At 36.8% G+C, this 19,206-nt stretch overlaps 1 protein-coding gene across 1 annotated transcript in view; it reads right to left on the reverse strand.

Moving 5' to 3' along the window:
- LOC139718596 (scavenger receptor cysteine-rich domain superfamily protein-like) overlaps positions 1–19,206 on the reverse strand; it is a 52,672-nt gene extending 33,466 nt beyond the window's left edge. Inside the window, exons 1-6 of the mRNA XM_071630062.1 lie at positions 18,868–19,206; positions 15,183–15,334; positions 14,578–14,588; positions 10,831–11,151; positions 9,474–9,557; positions 7,675–8,001 (exon numbers count right to left, since the gene is read on the reverse strand). Of these exons, the coding sequence (XP_071486163.1) occupies positions 7,675–8,001; positions 9,474–9,557; positions 10,831–11,151; positions 14,578–14,588; positions 15,183–15,334; positions 18,868–19,206 (1,234 nt within the window). The remainder of the gene's footprint in view (positions 1–7,674; positions 8,002–9,473; positions 9,558–10,830; positions 11,152–14,577; positions 14,589–15,182; positions 15,335–18,867) is intronic.

Genomic DNA, 19,206 nt, shown 5'->3' on the forward strand with positions numbered 1-19,206 from the left:
ACCAAAATCGGCGAACGTGATCCCACAAAGAAGCGACAGAATGCATGCTTTGAGAAACTTGAACATTTTGACTTGTCAATCGCGTGCCTATTCCATTACTGTCACAGTTGAAAAGGCAGTCTACATACCAGTAAAATTCACCAAATATTGTTAAACGCAAATCATCATTTAGAACTGGTTGTCGACGATATTGAGCAAACAGCCTTTGAACCCAGTATGCTAATTTGGGAGCACACGTATGAGAGAAGGAAGACTGCGTCACAGAGATAGGAGTTGATACGAGCTCATAACGTGATCTCACAGAGTCCATGAACCCTATCAAAGATGCAAGTAATCAAGTCCTTTGAAAAGGCCAAGTTGATAATCAACTTGAATTTATCATAGTGTACTGGCTAAATGGCCTAAATTATTGATAAACCGAAACAATATTGAATGAGTCTTACGGGTTCCGATCAGGCAAAATGGGAGAAACATAATAGGTGTATCAAAACGAGATGTCTGTCTAACCTCTTTCTTTTTTTATTGAAGACATTCTATTGATTATTTCCTAAAAGCGTCCCAACAGTGTTAATTTGCCGTTTTTCATGATCTGTGCTGGTGCGACGCAGCATTACTGGAGATATTCTTCGAAAAAATATTTCCTATACCAATGAGTCCACGTCGGTAGAGATTTACTTTTAGTATATTTTAGTGAAGGAAGATATGAATCCATTTTCCGTGTATTTAATGTTGGTTGCTCTCACTTATATTGACTCAGATCTAAATAACATATAATGATACCTTTACTCTCCCTTTATTGATTGCTTGGAATTAGCCAAACAAAAGGAACAAACTAAATTAATGCCTTTCTATTTGAAGCAAAAAAGTGGCATCCACGATAGATAATACAGATAATAGTGAGAAATGATGACATTTTTATCACTACATTGACTGTACATGTAAAGATCGTTAGCATTATCTTGTTATTCAGACCATTTTTTTCTAGAGAGTGATCTTTTGCTTTTGCTCATGCTGCACCAACACATTTAAATGATATTCAATCTTTCAATATCAAAAGCACTTTCCTTCAGCACCGTATACGGCTGTCCACGAATATATGGATTCCTTCAAAAAAAATTCGTCTGTTTGTTTGTTTGTTTATTCGTTTGTTCATTTCCATCTTGAGAAGATGGCTGAATAGCCCATATTCAGCTTAGTTAAGCTGGTTTTAATGAGCTCCTTTCTTCATTATTTTTTATATATAAATGTCTTTTATTTTCCCTCCTTAGTGCTAATTGAGACGTAGTTACGTGACTATGATATGCGTAGTACAAGCATTGTGTCAATATTGTTATCATATCCTTATCATTATTTTTGATGAGAAAATAAAATGTATGACTTTCTTTCTGTTTTCAAATAATAGAGAGTCAAAGTACGAACAGGTTTAGGATAAATTCAACCCAGTTCATATATCAATCATATCTATAGGTAAAACACGTGATAATACAGCCAATTTGTACAGCTTCATGATCAGAATGCAATTACAATAAAAAAAAATGAAGAAGAAAAGCGTGTCAGCAATTTGACAGAATTTAGAATTTGAAAGATAAAGACAAGGAGAAAATGTGGAAGGATAGGATACGGTTAAAGGAGTGCTTTCGTTTATTGTTATAACAGTACACACAACGCAACACAATTTCATGGTTTGTATGTGACCGTGCATCACAAAATCAACAAAAAGTCGCACCACCTGATTTTACATGAGGACTCATAATCGATGAAACGGGTCAACCTAGAAAGATCTTGGGTTTTTCATATCTCTTTAAAGATCTATTCTTCTTGCAAATTATTGTAAAAATTGGTATCATTGAAGTGGACTGAATTGAATTGAATTGAATTGCGTTTGTGATAAAAAAAGATACACAGTAAAACAAAGCAGCCAACAGGTAGAATTGCTATTTATACTTTACAATAATTCAAAATTACATTGAAATACACATGAAAAACTCTGTGGCATAAAAACATCATAGATATGGACTTACAACCGTATATACGAACTAAAAAAATGTAATTAATATCTAAAAAACATCAACATATACAGAAAACGGAAATGGATCTGGTTTCCAACTCCGTTTTGATGTTTGATGGCAAAATGATAATTCATTCTCTTTGTAATAAGGATAAGGGTAACAGAAAATCCACATATTCCGCAGTATAAGATTGTGTATCAAGAGATATCAACGTTAGGATGATAACGGGAGGTTAGATAAATATAAAAAAAGAATGTGAGAGGGTTAGAGAGGGGAGAGAAATGAGAAATAGAGAAAGAATAGGAAAATGATTGACAGATAAATAAGTGAGGAATGAAAGCGCCAGAAGACAGAAAGCTGGCCAAAATGAAGGAATATCCTTGAAATACAAACTGAATTATCGTATACACAAATGGCAATTGCGTTTTTGCAGTTTTCTTGAAAAACCTTGGTTTGTAGAATAGTTTGATTGGGTATGTCTTAGAGGATCCTTATCATTCCTTAAAGGACAAATCCACCTTCATACAGATTTAGATTGGGTGAATGCATCAATATTATAAGTAGAAGACATCAGTGAAAGGAAAAATTGGACATTCCATTGAAAATAAATATGATTTTTTGTTTAATGTTTAAGGGTAGTGACTACTGGATGAGAAGAATACAACGGTGTATTGTGTTACATGTGTAGAGCGATATGAGGAAAATATAATGAGAATGACACAGAATGTATTTTTTTTTTAAATAAAAGAACACATTTTCTCGAAATGTCACTGACGAATGTTGAGGGTAATATAAGGAGTCAAGGCAAGTGTTCTCTTATTATGCGACAAAAGTGAAAATACGTTGAATTTTCTTCATATTTTCTTTATATCGTTCTACACATGTGACATCACAAGCTGTAGTAGTCTTCTCATCCAGCAGTGTCCAGCAGTGACCGAGCAGAAACTTATGAAAAGGATATCTATATAACTTTTAAACGGATTGTCAGATATTAATCAAACTCTCACTGATGTGTTCTACTAATATTCACATAATAACCAACATGTCTATTAATGTGGGCTTGTCCTCAACTCTTTACACACCCCTCACTTTCAACTTTAATAACTTTGAAATAACAAAGCTACAGCTTTTGAAGTTGGTTTTGGTAATGAATAGAATGCGTTAATAGAGCATGCATTGTAGCTTAGTCTGATAATCTCTTCATTGTCGTTGCTGTAAAGTCTTACATCATGTTTTGTCTCATTCATGCACACAGCACTGCTTGATAGGATTAGCCGCGCTTGAATACACCCTATACTTCGGAGCCTCTTTTCCAGTGTGTGTGCTTTCCTCCGATATTTCAATAGGTTAGGAAAGTCCATTTGAAGTGAGTTTTATATCATTTTTAAGCTTTAAATATACTCCCTTAATTGAAATCCATGGCGTTGGCGTTCCATACCAAAGACCCGGGTTCGACTCCCGACGGAGACCAATTTTTTCAACTCTTGCACTTTTCCGAAAAGGTAGAACAGTGAGAAGAATAACAGATGTCAAAGTTTTTTCCTTCCTGGCTCATATATACAATTTTACCCCTTAAAACAACTTCTGCAATCATTTATGAAATCGGAGATATCATATTTCGTTTACGCTGCATTATTTTATCAGATATGACATTATAAGAAATCCATATCAATTATCTTTAACATGACACCACAGTTGCTATGATTATGTGTTCCTGGAATGTGCAAAACAGCCGTGTACGGGAGTAGACCAAGAGTCTTTAACAATTCTGCTACTGTTAATGAACTGTTTCGATGAAAAAGAACAACTGGCGCAATGGACAAATTAATACTGAAGTGTGAGCACTTTCAAAAACTCTAAATTCATAAACATTAAATAATTGTTTGGTCAACCTTTTGTGGGGTAATATCTGTTGTCTTTAACAGGGGCGCGTCACAGACCTGAAGCTCGTTATTAAAGGCATGGGAAACGACATCCCGTTCACAGTTCAACTTGCGAAAGTTTGCATTGACGACATCTTATGACTTGGGTTCCCTCCGCCCTTCCCCCCCCCCCCCAAAAAAAAAAGTTTGCTTCTTAACCATTGGTTATCTCGGCTCTCCTTTCATTATAACAGTTCAGAAACTGAAAGATGAGAGTTTTTTTTTTTCTCTCTCTCTGTGATCAGATTTTTCGTTTATCGTGCGGGACAATTCATAATTATCTTTTGAAAGCAGGCTTTATTGTTCCATGTAGCCCAAAAAAAAAGGGAGATGTGCCTGACAGTAAAGGCATTTTAACATGTTGCAGAATGAATGTTACAAGCTAGTAGCAGCTAATCAAATATATGCATAAAATAATTTCACTTATATATATTTCAATGCACAATTGAATTTGTTTTATTTGGCAATATCATACAGAGTATGCATTTGACTAATTATATTGTTTAAACAATTGGTAAGAAATACAAGTAAAAATATTATACAAAATGTATGCGGATATGAATATTTGAAGAGGAAAGAAATTTATACAATGATACTAAAGAAGGAAATGATATAGACGTAAAAGAGTGATTAACTGATTTTATAAGATTTGGATCACTCGATACACAAAACGTAGCTCTTATAGAATATTCATTAGAAAATACATTGGCAGTTCGAGCATGTGTTCATACTATCGTTATTGGTATTTGAGTCGCTTTGATCAGAAAAATGAAATCAAATTCAATGCCCATTATTTCATTTGCATTCAACAAAAAAGTAGTACATAATACCATGTATACATTTGTCATACCAAATTGCTTAGACAGTTTGTATAAGAAGTAGAAGTCAAAGTATAATGCAAAAGAAAGGTACGAATAAACGAAGATAAAGAATCGATATTTTCCATTCATTCATTTGTGTAGAGCTGCTTCTAAATTTGTTAACTGATGCATGATAATTGAATACAGTATAATGTAAACCTGTCGGGGGGCACATTGCGTCTCCTTTATAATTTCTTTATTATATGATTTAGTAATGTCACATGTGACACATATGTAGAACAACGTATACACTACATGACCTGACATTTGACAATATTCAGCGTCACCCATTGGGGTGCTTTTTACCAAAATATAAAGAATTATATAAGAAAAACGCTAAAATCAAGAAACATTCAATATGGCCAACAAAACATAGTTCTACTTCTAGGGTGCTGAATGCGACTTAAGGTGATGCAATTCATGCGTCACTGAGGATTTCGATGTATCCCAGTTGGCCGCCAAAAATTGAAATTTTGTTGAAGGTATTCCCGTACAGTGAATTAACTGAAAATAAATGGAAGATTCGAGACTGTTGAATGCGAATCTGGCTTGATTTGATATGTCTTGATTTGATTTGATTTGATTTGATTTGATTTGATTTGATTTGATTTGATTTATATTGAATAGAATTCGGGGGATGCAACTCTTAATTTTTCAGACATTCAAGGTGACCATCAAATAAAAAAGAGAGAGAGTGAGAACAATTGTTTAATGTCTCTAAAACTTCAAGGATGCCAGTCGTGTTTATAGAAATAGACAGGGGAAAATGATAACACGGCTATGTACACATCTATAGTGTGTCTACAAGTACTTATCATCATGAGATTTCAATATGTCAAATGCTATGCGCTATAGCTCACCATATTCTCTGCACAATATTACGTCGTACCACATTCTGTAAGATTATACATGTCCTCAGAGAGTATTTTGTACATCAAAAGGAAAGCGATCCAGAGAGCGCGATTACCGATATATACCTGATCATCAGTGTTTGCGACATAAACTATACAATACGTTAACTGCTAAGGGCACTTATTCTTTGGATAAGACTTTAGTAATCACATCCTTGTGGTCGCAAAGGGTGATACATTCAATCTTGAAAGCTACATTACATTAAAAATTGTATTTCACTCTGGAGCCCTGGCACTGCTGTTGACAAGATAAAATTTGAGAACACAATTAAAAAAAAACCGCTGATATCTTAATACAAGAAAGAAGATCTTGATAACGATGACGCATGACGGATGATTATCAAAGCCAAAGGCTCTCTCAGGCCCAAATTTACGAAGGTGGTACAATTGAAACCATGGTTAATATAGAAACCATAGACAAAGACCGTAGTTTTTTATTGGGCGCCAAGTGTCGCATGGCCTATTTCGTAAACTGATTTTGTTACGAAATAGGCCATGCCACACTTGGCGCCCCATAAAAAAAAAAACAAAACTACGGTCTTTGTCCATGGTTTAAACCATGGTTTCATTTGTACCACCTTGGTGAATTCGAGCCTTAGATTCTTCCTCAGCTGCCATACAATGAACCTTGAATATCTAAAATTCATGGAACATGGATAAATAGTGTAATGATTAACTACGATCCATTGCCCCAATATCTATAGAAGACATATCCGTTCCTCCTGCTTGTATGGGTGTATCGCCAGAAGGATCGCCAATGTCAACGGTTTGCTTGTAGGCATGGGTGCGTCTGCCATGACTTCTGAATAATCAGGAGGTGATGTCTCATCACTCTACTGGATATCATCTGGGCTGCGATACATAGCATCATCCTGTGCCAATGCCGCAGAGTCAGTGTACCCATAGGGTTGACTGCTGTCTTTAATGCCTGAAGTCGCGACTCGCCACGGTTTCTCCTTCATTGAGCAAAGACATGCGATGAGGCCAACAAGAAAGCTGAACCCAACCACGGATGCAAGTACGGTAAGTGCAATCACCCATCCTGCCATTTTGAAGTGGTTGTCTGGTCCGGCATTGCACGGAACACACACATACAAACAGAAATATAATGATTTCGATGAATAAAAGAAAGCACTTTCCAATCTAGAACTGTTAAGAAATGAGTCGAATAAGAAGTGAACAATCATTGACATCAACTGGTAATCAATAAATGGTACTGCTATTATAAAATTTATCATTTCATTTATAGGTGTAACACACAGATGATAGCCATCATTTGTTTGCTTGCAATCAACAGAGTTCTAAAGGGGTTCTAACACGAGTTTTAACAGTGGACCTTTATAGTGACTGTATTCATTCGTAACTCATCAATCGTTACTGTAGTCATCCAATAGCCACTCACAACCCGTGCAAGAATCCTACTTATGTTGAATCGCTCCTTTTGCAATAAACAACCACATCAAACCCGTGTTACTATAGTGGTAGACCACAGAAGGTTTATTTGAGTACTTTAGCCATGATGGCTGTCATCAGCGAAATATTCGACTCGTTTCCGATCCGACGACGATTTTCACCTGCACTAAACTGACATCGGAAAGAATTCGAAAACTACGGAATAAAGACTTCCGATATTCAGAAGATTTCATTTCATCGGCCAAAAGTCATTGACATCTTCATTGACGAATTGCCATGGTATGTGCTGGACCCAACACATATTGCACTCCTTGTTAAAACTGTTTCTACAAACCCGTTTGTCGTTATCCGTGGTTTCAGGCTGTCATTGGTAATTGATTTTGCTATTTTTTTTGTTTTTTATTGTTTTTTTGACGCTGCATTACATCCGTTGGAAATCCGTAAGAGTTACTGTTCAATTGTTCGTTAAGACAAAGAAACCCGCTCCATAACATTTCCCAGTCTTAAGCAATTCCATCTAATCATACAAAATTGACTTGGGGGAAATGGCATCACTTACCTGGTATCCTCTCCGTGCACATAACCCCAACATCCTGTTCGTGCGATGTACAGCCAGTAACACCCCATTCCTTGTGCGAGCAGTTCGTCAATGCATTTTCATCTCCAGAGCAAACCACTCCACCGAGGAGGATTGGACCGTACCCTGGACCAAAATCATGGTAGGACGATGCGACATCTCTGTAGCCGAGCTGACGGCAGACAACCAGTGCGTTCTCGTAGGACCAACTGTCATTACAAACCGTGCCCCATTTCAGATCATGGAATACCTGAACTCTACCTCCCAAGGAGTTCTCCCCGTCAACAAGCCGGACGTCACCATCTGCAGCTGATAAGAAGAGACAAGGAAAATTCTAACTCCCTGACTTGCATCTTCTCATCTGTAACCCATTTTAAATCATATTTGATAAACAAAATTCTAATTGATATATTTCAGCGAAATTGCGTCATTCAAACACTGCATAATAGACACCTCGAAAAAGTAAGATGCGTTGTGTTGTGCATGTATAATGAGATGGTAGTGCATGTTATTACGCTTGAAGCTTCGAGGTGCATTTGATAGCGCTTGACTCTATGTAGGCTTAATCCAGTTTTGGAGGGAATTCTTTAGATCAGATTCAATGCAATATCGCCCCAGAAACTTTTCATTCTATATCATTACCTTCATCGGAAAGTCAAAGTATGGGGAAGTTACTGAGAACCACCCCGTTGATAAATTAAGAAAATAAAGAAACTCACAGGTTTATAATAAGATGATGAATACTATGACAAACACGGAAGTTGAAGTCATCATAGACAGTTGTACTGATAAGAGTACAAGGATCAGAACACTAGAACTTATCGGTGGCTTTGAGGCAATGAATTGCTGATATTTGTTAAACATCAAAGATATCAGACTAATTTTCAGATGGATCCCGCGATAGCAAAGATCATTCTTGTATCTCCAATAGATAGTGATGTGTGAATTTGAATCTTGATTAAGCCCCTCATTGCTGCTTTGATTTTAGCGCGGTGCGATTAAATGTGTTTTAAACAATGACGATATGCTTACACCTAAAAGAGTCAACGCTGTATGTTTCGTTGTGGTTGTGGCTTTTTTTTAATAGAAGTTGAATATGTGGCTGACTGATGTTAATCACAAAACCCCATGTAAATTAGATATGGTGACGATATCACTATTAATTGTTTTTCATGTGCATATGATACAAAGGAAGCTAGAAATAAACGAGAACATTAAAGATACTTTTTAAGTCAAACATAATCAATACATTGTAGATTTGGATTAACAGGGGGATATTAGTTTGCAAGCAAACGGACTAACTTCTCCATGTAACCTGATTTTTTTTTTCTGTTCATGACAGTAACCATCATCACTGTTCTGCGAAGAAAAAATAAATGAATCTGTTAGCTTTCATCTCTTTCTTGTTCTTTTTGTACGTTCATGTACCTTTCATCGTTGTCTTTGCATGGTGTGATCATGCGTGCACCGCCTTGAAGTCATTATTCTGAAGTTGACACAATATACATCGTATTTTATCAATAGACACGTACCAGTGTAATCGGCTGAACATTGAAGCCATACGTCCTTGGTGTGTCGACACCCGGTGTCTCCCCAACCATCGTGGGGGCAGTTAGAAAGTTTATATTCGTCCCCAGTACAGCTGACATCCGATAGATATACAGGCCCAATGAATCCTGGATCAGGATTGCTACCGTAAATTATTCCTGTAGGCAAATAACCGAGTTGCCGACAAACAACTTGCGTGTCGTAATCGTCCCAACCGTCTGTACAAACTGTACCCCAGGAGTTACTGTGGTATATTTGCAGGTGACCAAATGCAGGTATCGTCGAACCCCAGGAAAGGCGAATTTCCCCTTCTGTCGCTGCAAAGAGATGAAGAAATATAAATAAATGCATAACAAGATTAATAAATTAAAGACGTAAGACATAATTTCTATCTATTACCACATGCAGGAACCAATAAATCAAATCAAATCAAATCAAATCAAAGCATAGAAGTGTGATTGGCTAAAAATGTAAAACGACATGCTTCCTGGAAGACCTTCAAGACATTTTCGTGGAAACACAGCATAAGCCAGAAAAATAGGAATACCAGCCAGCTGTGTACAAGTCTTCTACGGTATAGTTTACATAATGCTCATCAACTTTACTTTCGGCCTATACAACTATACCTCTCAAGATATTTGTTGTTACTATTAACTCTTTATGTGCCATGGTGGAAACCCCCTGTGTGCCACGTTATTCTGAGACACGAAGGTAGTCATGCTTTGAGAAAGAATTCTGTTTTTCCAATTTGTATAACTTCTACAAATTTCTGTTAAGCTGGACATGATAGTGAGCAAAGTTTAGAGGAATGCCAAACTTTGCTTCCATATACAATGTATAACAATTCTATTTCCAATTTTTCTTTTGATTTACCAGTTGCTATATTACTATAAAGGCATGACATTTGCACATAAAATAGTGACAGAAACTTAGAATGTACACGCAAATCTAGTTGGGAACACCGCTTGATAGTCAATCACCACATAGAATGCAAGCCGTATTTGAGAGGAACAAAAGCGCGAGAAACGCTTTGATTGTACCGCGGGATTAGCGATTTATCGATCGGTTTTGGCGGCTTTGTTTATTGAGCAGAATATGCGAAGTTGGCACGCCGTCGACTGAGCCGGACGTGCGAACGTGGCACATAAAGAGTTAAACGGTAAGTAGTTACGTATGTGATTCACAGCACCAGCTAGTAAACTGCAGTTTATAATGACAAAATGGTACCGATTTACTGATGGTGCAACATCGTTGATCATAAGCAAGCACCTGTCTTTCAAGAGGCTTTCTATGGTTATAATGGAACATACAATAGTTGTTCTCATAAAGTATAACCGATGTATGACTCCAATATAACTAAACTTGCTGTTTTTATTTCTGAAACTAACTTAACATCCATTTATAACGTGAAGGTAATAAATTTGAAAATGACCATGAAAATATCACAAGAATCCAAAATGTAATAGATTGAATTGAAAATTATTTAATGCAATTGGTTTAGTAGTATCCGGCGTTTTAAGATTCATTAAAAAATTTAGCTATAGGGATCAGAAAATATAATTATATTTCGCATTCAAATTCAGAACTTGCCTGAGGAATCTGTTAGCAAAGTGAAGCAATCTACTCCCACGTCGGCGCATGGGGTGTAACTATCATCGCTGAATGTGACATTACAGTCAAGGAGTTCAGTCTCGCTTCCAGTACAGTCCACGCGAGACAGGTGGACAGATCCATTACCAGGTGTGGGAGAGTAGTACACATTGTTCACTCCGTCATTCCCTAGTTGACGACAGGTTACCTCTGCTTCCTCGGGACCCCAGGTCGTATTGCACACAGTGCCCCATTCGTTGTTGTGGTAGATTTCAAGTCGCCCGTCTCTAGACGTCGGGCCGTCAGTCAATCTTACGTCACCTTACAGAAAAGAAATATAAGATTTAATGACGATCATGTTTTTGTATTTTTCTAACATTTCAATCATAACAGTCAGATATATATATTTCTTATATTTTTTATGAAGTGCATGTGGGACATCTCAGCTAGTGCATAGGAGAAAAAAAAAGAAATGAATTGATGAGTCATCAAATAAATAATGCATTATCTCGTGCATCCGGTGAGTACTAATCAAACTGAATGCTCAATATCTTGACTTGCATTGAGCTTCTTCTTTTTTTTTTGAATATCTATTTCGTAGAAAAATGAGATCAAACCACAAAATATAAAAGCATATGGCAGCTTTGTAGAATGCTTATTCACCTATGCCTGCTGCATAAGACCAAGATATTATGTTCTCGAAATGATGATAAAGATAACTACACAGGTAAGAATGTGATGAAAGTTCCATCTACTGAGGAATACAGTACAAAGATATGAATTTTATAAGTTTGAAAGTTCAATGGAGCAATCTTTTTAATCATGCTAATCTTTCTAATTCAGTAAAAATATTACACTGAATTCTGTTGTCCTATGAACTTTGAATTGTTGAATGTTTGAAAAAAGGCTAATGATATAAAGGTAGTGTCACTGCTAACAAACCAGCGTTACTACCTTCATTGGTTGAAGAACTAATACTGGATCAAATTTGGTGGCCTTCATTGAAGTTAATTTTGAGTGAAATGAAAATCTGAGCAGGTATCCTCTTTTTTTTTGTATGTTGTTAGTGGTTTATGTTACCATTGTAACCAAAACGTTGGTACTACTTCCTTTATCATGGCAAAAAAGAAATGAAATAACAAATGTTGCCTTATTACAATATTCAGTATTATAAAATGGGTTCAAGAATGTAGCCAATAGGAAGCGCTGAAATGAGTCACGTGTGCTTTGGCTATTCTAGTCCCATTGCACTGCGTGTTAAATCCTATTGCCGATCGTCTGTGCGCGCGGCGGCTCCTTTGAATTGCATGCATACAGTACGCGCTGTCATTCCTGTAAACAACTTCTAGTTCGGGCTGCCGGCCGGCCGGCCGGCCTTTCTTCCCTTGTGCATGCATAACATGTGTGGCGTACGTATACTCGTACTCTTATACGTACACAGTACAGTAGACCAAGCGTTGTGGGACCTGACGCGTACATGGAGTCACTTTGAAGGGCAAATCCAACGATTTAGCAGGTTAATTCTCACGCCGTTTTTAGAGTATGTTGTCTAGTAGGCCTATATGAGGAGTCTATATCAAGTCTTTAAGGTAAAGGGTGCATATTCTATGTAAAATAAGTAAGTTTTCATGCGGGAACTTAAGTGTCCGGAAACCCAACCCCCATCATACTTATACTGTATGTGCGGGATTTCCGAGTGCGACGTGCGTAAATGTTTGGGACGAACACCTTCGGACGTCTTGACCCACAAAGGTACGTGAAAAACGCTGAAAAATGCTGTTAGTTTTCGAATTTTCGACCCATTTTATAAAACAAATGATGCACAGGATTATTTCGTGCTCTATCCTGAGCATCATTTGTATATTAACATTATAAGCACTTTTCCATACCTTGCCCTATTAATTACATCTTTTATATGCAAAATCATAAATGGATGATTTAGAGTTGCAAAAGGTACTACATCCTTTTTTTCATCAAAATTTCTAGGACCTTTTTTTCACCTATCCTAAGAAAAAGCTGAATTTCCAGCCAGAAAGTATCAAAAAATAACATTAAGAAATCATTTCGGTTTTAAAAGGTACTACATCCAATCTAATGACATCATTGTTTTTATCCACATGTTCAAAAGAAATCGTTCTATTCATTGTTACCCCACTCGTCAGAGTGACGCCTATCTCCTTCCCACGTACTCGCACTATTTTTGCAAGGAAAACAATTATGTTTACTGGACCTATATACTGGAATGACCTCCCTCAACATATTACTTCTTCCTTATCCCTATTCACCTTCAAACGCAAATTAAAACTGCTATTACTTAGTGGATACACACTACCCGGTTTTAACAACTTTTTTCTTTTTTAATACCCCCAGTTCAAGTTTTTTGTCTCTTTCCGCAGCTCCAAGTTACCTAACGGTACCGTTATAGCACTCTTTCGTAAACGCGGCGAAATATGAAGAGTCTCGTTTAAGCGATATTCATGTGGTTCAATAGTTCTTAAAATTGATTTTGCACTGGTACAGTTTAAGCTGGTCAAGATAAACATGTCCGTTCTCCATATAATTTCACGCCTATGAATTCGAGAACCTACAGTTTTTACAAGCATCATTGTTTTTAGGTAGGCCCCATCATATTTCTGACATTGACTTGTGATATCCTCAGATGATAATGACCATTTACATTTGTGTTTGATATGTTTGGGTTTTTTTTTTTCTTTTCCAAACATAAGATATGGTTGTATATATTTTGTACTCTTGTTTTACTGTCAATCATTTTGTAATCCCATCACTGAGAAAGTGGAAATATGAAATAAGCTTTAACTTGAACAATAAAGAAATAAACCAATCAGAAAGCAGTATCGAATTGACCGCTCTACCATTGTCCACTGACCTAATCTATATACACTACAAGTGGCTTTTGGCTTTCATCTTCCTGTTAAAATCATCACACAAAGCTGACAAATATCTTGGAAAAAAAAAACTCATCATATTTTGACCAAGCAATGGGGGGAAATGAAGGAAAATTCAATAGCATAACAAACCATCCAAAGAAAAGGACCAAGGCTGAAAAGTAGTGGCCAAGAGCAAATGAGAAACGGCTGCGCAACTGGACAAATAAGTGACTTTTGTGTAATCCAATGCACTGTTTTTACTGTTGGATACTTCGCGGTGTATAGGGTGTTGAGTTTGACACATTGATCGAGTTTGAGCCATAAATTGTCCCCAATTACAAGCACTTTGCACATATCGACTCATGTTAGTCTTATATGGCTCCATAGCTAATAAGTCTGTGACAACTAATCTGAAAGCAAAGTTACTTTATTAAATGTAAATTCTATGACATGAAATTCATAGCTCCACATCGTACTCGGTCATGCGTCAGTGTGTATGACTGTACTGTTTGTGTATTGACACCTGCAGCGCTAACTGTGCTATTCTATACGTGAATACCTACAGTACGAAGGCAAGAATGTCGTGGCATGAAGCTTCGAATGCTGGATTCATATTTTTTTTTAAACATTTTACTTTACAAGGAAGGTCATTAAGGCAGGTTCCTATTACCAAACATGTTTTTAGTATAGTTGGTCCCATGAATGCCTATCCATCATCTTGATTTTATCAGTTTTATAATTAAATTACTCCAGAATGAAATTCATGTTAAGAATTTGATTACATCGTTGGGAAAATACTTTCATATACTGCTTCCACTTCTCCCTTTTTCTTTTGAAGGTCCAGTGAAGAAAAAAATACCTGTGTCGTACCTGCAAACAATCAATAAAGTGAAAACATGTCCTCACACAGTTTGAAGAGTTATAAAACAAATTTCCATGTTCCCAACAATTTCTTGAGACCAAGTTTCAACTGTAGGCCTACTGAGCTCAGCCCACCTCATTCATTTAGGCATGTCCAATTAGAACAATCATTTTTTATTTGATCTCAGAATTTGAGCTGTCTCGTTTCTTGATGTCTGTGCCGGAGCTTCTAGGAGAGACTTCCTCAACCTTAAAAAAAATGTAAGTAATATCTTTTATTTTCTTTATAATTTTGTCCATACATGACGTCTAAGAACTGTAGTAGTCTTCAACTGGAGATGGTGACTATGAAACTTAAATCTAATTACAGTACTATTGAATACGTTTACACAGATTTTCTGACTTCCCTCAAACTTCACTGATGTGTTCTAATAATACATTTGCACCTCCTAGACCACGTAAATCTTTTGGTTGTTTTTTCTTCTTTAAGGTGTTATCAATATTCATTCATATCAAAGTTGTCAGCAAAGTGATATCTACCATGTTGTTATTATGTGCTTGTATCTTAGAAAGAGGGAGCAACAAGACAACAACAGGGAGTACATCCTCTCTTCAGGGTGGGCACTGGAGAGTGCAACATCTTCTTCGAAGATGGGAAACTTGTCACTACCAAAACAGTCCGAAAGGCATGGTGTCTGCTTCTGGTCACGTATCCTCCAAAGGCTTGGAAGATTCTGACTTTCGTTGAAGTGAAGCTGCACAACACAACAAGATAATTAAAACTTCATCGTGCAACACATATTCTTCTCAACCAGCTGGCATAAACAAATTACTTCAAGCTACCGGTACTGTAGAACTTGAACTCTAGCTAGAAGGGTAATGGGATTCCAAGCACTAGCCACAGGTTTTGTGCAACAAGAACTTAAGAAGGATCTACTCTTTCAGTTCGGAAAGTTTGTCTACAAGCAGAACATAGACTAGATCTCTGTTGATTATGATTACACTTGCACTTATCCTTTGAGAATGAAGTAATGATATTTGAAGGCAGTTGGAGCCGCTACCACCAGGTGTTTCTGTTCCCGACGAGGTATTTTCAAGCAGAGGTGTAACTTCCCTGTTAGGGATTCATATTTTGACCATTTCAGTTGTCGTCTTTTTGTGTTCAAGCATACGTGTTTTAAGAAAAGGTGTTCCAGAAGTTAGATGAAGATTTTGAAACATTGGTCTTGTTTTTTGTCAAAAGGTTCTGTTATATGGTGACGACTTTTATTTCTTCAGCCTTGCACATGAAAATCATAATTTGTGTTCATGCAATGAAATATGAGCGGGAACTGAAAGTACTATCTGGGGCAATCTGTTGACTCTGAGAAGAGCAGAGAATTTGATGAAGAAGAATCAGAATGGCTTCTTTTTCTTTATGTGTACAGTAGCCATAAAACAAAACAACACGTAATTAGTGCTGAATAAATGGAATATCAAAATGGTTAGTCATTACACGTAGTTAGTGCTGAATAAATGGAATACCAAAATACCATTTTGGTATTCCATTTATTTAGCACTAACTACGTGTTGTTTGCAGTCAAGAAATGTCAAAGTCGAATATTCATTTAATACAGCTGTATGATAATGCAATGCTGTTGTGCATACACGTTTGTATAGCATCTTTATCTCAAGAACTCAACAGTGTCAAAAGCGGTACATCGCTGATATGCTTTCTTTCAACTGTTATCAATAAAAGAAGAAATGCCTTCATAATTGTCATTTACATTCAACCATTCAATCCTCCGTTTATTTCTGTATTTAGCAAACGAGTTGTATGATTCAGTGATGAGTGAATAAAATGTGACCCTGCACCACAAAACCAACAAAAAGTCGCCAGGCATGGATTTTCAGTTAAGGGCAGATTCTGAAAGAGCAGACTCTAAGCTTTAAAATGATGTATAACTCAATTCAAATGGCTCCCCCAACCTATCTAAATACTGGAAAGAAAGCACACACTCTGGAAAAGTGTCAACTGAGAAAAGAGGCTGTGAAGTACACGGTCTATTCAAGCACTTAATCTTTACCAAGCCGTGCTGGCTGTGCCATGAAAGGGACAAAACACCTGATGTAAACCACCGTAGCAACAACATATGAACGAATTATCAGATTAAGCTAAAATCAAGTATGTCTTATAAGGACATTCTGCCCATGACCAATGCTAACTTTCAAAGCAGTAGCATTATTCTTTCACAAGTTATTAGACTTGAAAGTGAAGAGTGTGCAAAGGTTTTTTTCAAGACATGAAAAGCGACCTCGAAGTCACACCTGATCATTCTACTCATCCCCCAAAAGGGTAGTAGAAACGAACTGCTAAAAACAAACTTTTACATTCATGTTAAGAAATCAAACTGGAGAATAATGTAGAAGAAGGATAGCTCTTTCAGAAAATGTGAAAAACTCAATATAGACTTAATTGAACCATTTCACCTTATTTGATTCCTCACTTAAAATCAAGGGGTGCGACTTTTTGTGTGTTTCGTGGTGCACGGTCACAAATGAGAGTGCTGGAGGAAAACCCGGAATTACAAACTATTTTGAGTAAGCAGAATTTTACTCATCACATATAGTGGAGCAATTTACGCAACATATTGGTTAAACAACTCACTAGATTGAGTAAAAATAATGCTCATTTGGCAAGTCGTTATAATATCATAATTATAAAACTCACCATAGTGCGTGTTTTCAATCATGAGTTATACATGTGAGTTATACTCGCAGAAGTATGTCGTTATAGTGTCAACATTTATTCACGTATTTGAGTAAAAAAAAAACCGAATATTTTGTGTGTGTGTGTCTGTGTGTGTCTGTGTGTGTGTCTGTGTGTGTGTGTGTGTGTAGAACCAGCACTGGTAGTCGAGAGGAAGGTCGATGGTGTAGTGTTCATTGATCAGAAGGTTGTTTGTTCGCATTCTGTTATGCCCATGATTTCCTTTATCGCTTCTTTATCATTGCCAATCATTGCAATGAAAACAACTCAACGCAAGAATCTCATCCAGTGTAATATCTATATTTCAAACCAGGGTTACTTTTATACTACATCATTTAGTTTATTATTGGTCATACGCAGGAAATTACGCATATAAGTTTCAGCTAGGTCCCAAATTCCCCAATAAACAAGAGCAAACAAAGTTTTTACTTGAAACAATAGCTTGGATTTTAGCAGTAATATGAATGCCGTAAACGCAAAACATCCCTGTATACCATTACTCTTCTTTTATGATGTCTACTTCCACTAGATGTGCTATACACTTCCCGATAGTAATCTTTATTGATAATCATATTTGGAATAAGTGCTACGTATGTAAATAAAGACACGACCACAATTGCTACAATACATTGTTAGAAGTACAAAGGTTATAAATGTCAATGCCATTTTGTATAGTTTCGCAGTTTCTCAAATAATTCTGAAGCAGTATATGCTTACATAATTATGTGACCGCGCATCACGAAACGAACAAGAAGTCGCACGCAATGATTTTGTGTGAGGACTGAAAATAGGTGAAATGAGTCAACCTAGCCAATCTTGAGTTTTTCGTATTTTCTGAAAGAGCAAGTCTTCTTCTACTCTATCACGTGTCTATGTTAAAGTTTGCCGAAACTGTGTTTTTAGCAGCTTTTCTCCAACACTTTATTGTAGAACAGCGGGATTGGATGTTTCTTTTTCATTTTTTCCCTTTTTCATTTTTAAAAAACCCTGTAAATACTCTTCACTTACAACTCTAATAACTTTTGAAAGGATAACGCTACTACTTTGAAAGTTGTCATTAATCATGTACAAAATTTGATAATAAAATATGCCTAGTTTCAGCTTGATTTCATAATTCCTTCATTATTATTGCTCCGTTAGTTACACACTGTTTTTTAAACCCAATTCATGGCACAGCTAGCGTGGCTTGAAACAGATTAAGCGCTTAAATAGCACTCTTTACTTCAGAGTCTCTTGGCTCAGTCCAGAGTGTTTGCTTTCTTTCCAACATTTAGATGAGCTAGGAGAGTCATTTGAATTGAGTTATGCACCATTTTAATGCATAGAGTCTGCTCTTTTAGAATCTACCCTTAACTAAAAATCCATGTCTAACGACTTTTCGTTTGTTTTATGGGGCAGGGTCACATATATGTGTTTGTGTGTGTCCGTTTCACTATTATCCTAAAAGTATTTAAAGAGTAATATGTGGTAAAAGCAAATCCCACAGATCTTTACTCTCCTTCGATCCTTACCTTCACTGTGATCTATAAAGCACCTCACTCCGGCATCATAGTAATGTATACAGCCCTTAACATCCCAACCCCTGTATTCGCAGTCCGTTAGCTCTGTTTCATTCCCGCTGCAGCGTACGTCATCTAGGTAGATAGGCTGATCAGGTGATCCTCCGCCAAAGTACGCATAGCGATAGGAGTCTGTGGCGTTAGCAAAGCCAAGCTGTTTACACACGACCGATGCATCCACGATATCCCAGTAATTGTGACAAACAGTCCCCCATTGAGAATCGTAAAGGACCTCTACTCGTCCCTCGTAACTTCCCGAACCATCAACGAGACGAACATCCGCAGCTCCTGCAGGAACTCCTATGAATAATTCAAACAT

Source organism: Diadema antillarum, unplaced genomic scaffold (assembly GCF_040938485.1).
Source record: "Diadema antillarum isolate AM-2024a unplaced genomic scaffold, OU_Dant_1.0 scf00000097, whole genome shotgun sequence".
Classification (NCBI taxonomy): domain Eukaryota; kingdom Metazoa; phylum Echinodermata; class Echinoidea; order Diadematoida; family Diadematidae; genus Diadema; species Diadema antillarum.